We start from the raw sequence: 2,927 nt of genomic DNA, 5'->3' as shown, positions 1-2,927 counted from the left end.
TGTTCCGGGTTAGGGCGGGGATGGGGGAGCCCGGGGCAAGCCGGGCATGGCGAGTTCCCCCTTAGTCTCCGTCGCCCGGTTTGCGCTTCGTGACACTCCACGGGGGAGAGGAGAAGGAGAATGGTGGCGGTCCCTCCTGCCTCTTCCTGCGCCTTCTGCCTGCCAGAGCACGAATGTGTCCCTGAAGCGTGGCGTCAGCGTGGGGGTGGGCGTCCCAGAGGATCTGGTGCTCCCCAGAGGGTGTTCAGGGTCAAGCCTGGATGAGGGAGGGGGCGCAGCCAGTGGTCTACAGGGTAAGCTGTGAAGGATACCTAGAGCGCCCATCCTCCACCGGCATCAAGTTCCTGCCGGCACCCCCACACACCCCTCCCCCTCCGCTACCCGGAATTCCACCCTTTTAGCACCTTGCTCGTTAATGTGCACACACGTCCCAGCCAAGCCCTGTAAGTATCATTAGCTATTTACCCTTGAGTGAAAAGTTTTCCACATTCTCCCTTGAGAAAATATTTTGATGGGTGAGATCGAGAGACACAAGCGCATTGCCCCAGAGGATGAGATGGAGAGACACAAGCGCATTGCCCCAGAGATCGATGATGGCGGTGCTCTAACACAGAAAGGAAAGAGAAGGAAAGGGGGCTGGCTGGAGGCTGCTGGGGTAGCCTGCTAGGAGCTAGGGACCTGTCAGACCTGCTTGCCCACGGCAGCCCTCAAGAGCCACACCCCAATCCCTCCTGGAATCCTCTCTCAAAGTACTTTCCCTCAGTGGTCAGACTCTCTTCTCTCTCTCTCTCTCTCTCTCTCTCTCTCTCTCTCTCTCTCTCTCCATCTCTCCATCTTTGCAGAGTTCTGGGAGACAAGCAAAAGCCTGATCTGACTTCCCCTTTGTCCAGGAGGCCAGGACAAACTCCTTGATGACCACACTGAAGAAGGACAGGAAGCAGAGTGGCAGCCCAGGACCCTAAACACCCAGAGGTCGCCCAACCCACTCAAGGAGAAGCTACCCCCCTCCCCCATCCCTCCCCCACTCTCCCCCCATGCCCAGCCAAGGTGGACAGATGAGACACCTTCAAAACCAGCCTCCCAACACCCGGAATGGAAAATCTTTATTTTCTCTGCTAGAAGGACCCATATGGAAAGGAGAGCAAGGCATGGGGATGGGACCGAAGAGCTCCTGTCAGAGGCCACAGGACAAGAGGCTGAGGATGAGGGCAAAGGGGAGCCCCCGTCACTTGCTGTCCTCTAGGAAGAAGTCATTGTAGGCCATGCACAGCGTGGTCAGGAACACCGAGTACTCCTTGAAGTCGATCTCCTGGTCGCTGTTTTTGTCCAGACTCTTCATCAGGTCATCAATGCTGCTCTCCTTCATCTTCTTTAAGGGCCAGAGGTGGAGAAACAGCTCAGCAACCCCTTCCCGCCCTGCCCCACCCCTGCATGATGCCACCCCCAAGGCCTGCAGCCTCAGGGTGATTCCCAGCTGAGCGACACGTGAGCAGATCCCCAGCCCACACCTAGCAAAGGACATGGCACCAGGTAGGGACCCAACACCTGACTCCTGAATTGAAATAAATTACAGTAGGAACACTAGCCTGGCCTCCCTTCCCCTCTACTCCTTCCTCACCCAAAGAAATAATTGTCTAGATGTTATACCAATACCTAATAAAAATAGCTTGCTGGCCAGGTGCGGTGGCTCAAGCCTGTAATCCCAGCACTTTTGGGAGGCGGAGGCGAAAGTATTGCCTGAGCTCAGGGCTTCGAGACCAGCCTGAGCAACATGGCAAGACCTTGTCTCTACAATAAATCAAAAAATTAACCAGGTGTGGTGGTGCATGCCTGTGTTTTCAGCTACCTGGAAGGCTGAGGCGGAAGGATCATCTGAGCCCAGCAGGTTGAGGCTGCAGTGGCAGTGAGCAGCGTGCCATACTGCACTCCAGCCTGGGTGACAGAGTGAGACTCTGCCGACTCAAAAAAAAAAACAAAAAAAAACAGCTTGCTGATGATGTGGCAGGGAGCATTATCCACAGCTCTAACTTACTCTGTTCACATGTGAAGGACTAGTTGAGAATAAACCCAGACAACACATCTCTCCATGAGAACAGTTGTGTTGACGCTGAGAAGCCACTGCTTCCTTCCCATCCTAGGAAAGCTGTGTCAAGGAGACCCTGACCCCTATTGTGCTGTCTGTCTGGTCCCCTGCCCTCTTGGCCTGGCTGCACCAGGAGGATGGAGTTATGGTCCTGGGGGGGGAGGAGGAAAACACAGACAGGCAGATCTTGCCCTCCCTTCTTCCATGCCCTCAGCTCTAGGTTTTCATAGGAGACAGGACGGCGGGCCATACGGAGATGGAAACTGCCTCTCTATGACATGATCCTGGTCCCCAGTCTGAGCTCTTGTCATAGCCAGGCCCTCTCCTGGGCCTCTGTTCGCCTGTAATTAACCCCTGCTGGACCTGTGGCTCCTCCCTCTCCCCCTCATTAACTCCAGGACGCAGAGAGGCTGGCAGGAAGGCCAGAGAGCAGGCAGGCCTGGGGACATCCACACCTGCTTTAGTCCCCTGTTCATGGAGGCACTGTGGGAACCTTCCCTCTGAGGAGGTTCACCAGGGTTCAGGATGTGATAGAGAGACCCTTCAGGCTGAATTTTAAAGGGAAAGGAGAGGTTGATTCACATAACTGGCCTGGAATTCCCCTTAGCCTTTCACTAGCTGAGTGTCCTTGTAAAAATTATTTGATGTATCTGAGCCTCGATTTTTTTTTTCTGAGTTGGAGTCTTACTCTGTCACCCAGCATGGAGTGCAGTGGCACACTCACGGCCACCACAGTCTCGACCAGCTGGGCTCAGGCAATCCTTCCGCCTTAGCCTTCCAAGTAGCTAGAACTACAGATGCGCACCACCATGCCCAGCTAATTTTTTTTTTTTTTTTTTTTTTT

At 54.4% G+C, this 2,927-nt stretch overlaps 1 protein-coding gene across 1 annotated transcript in view; it reads right to left on the bottom strand.

The window, feature by feature from the left end:
* Positions 1-1,198: 1,198 nt before the first annotated feature.
* S100A5 (S100 calcium binding protein A5) overlaps positions 1,199-2,927 on the bottom strand; it is a 2,745-nt gene continuing 1,016 nt past the window's right edge. Inside the window, exon 2 of the mRNA XM_008070572.1 lies at positions 1,199-1,366. Coding sequence (XP_008068763.1) covers positions 1,226-1,366 — 141 coding nt within the window. The 3' untranslated portion in view covers positions 1,199-1,225. The remainder of the gene's footprint in view (positions 1,367-2,927) is intronic.

The sequence above is a fragment of the Carlito syrichta genome, unplaced genomic scaffold (genome assembly GCF_000164805.1).
Source record: "Carlito syrichta isolate Samal-C Ts95f unplaced genomic scaffold, Tarsius_syrichta-2.0.1 Scaffold111653, whole genome shotgun sequence".
Lineage (NCBI taxonomy): Eukaryota > Metazoa > Chordata > Mammalia > Primates > Tarsiidae > Carlito > Carlito syrichta.
Note: the sequence above shows the minus strand (reverse complement) of the source record. Positions and strands in the feature narration are given on the sequence as shown.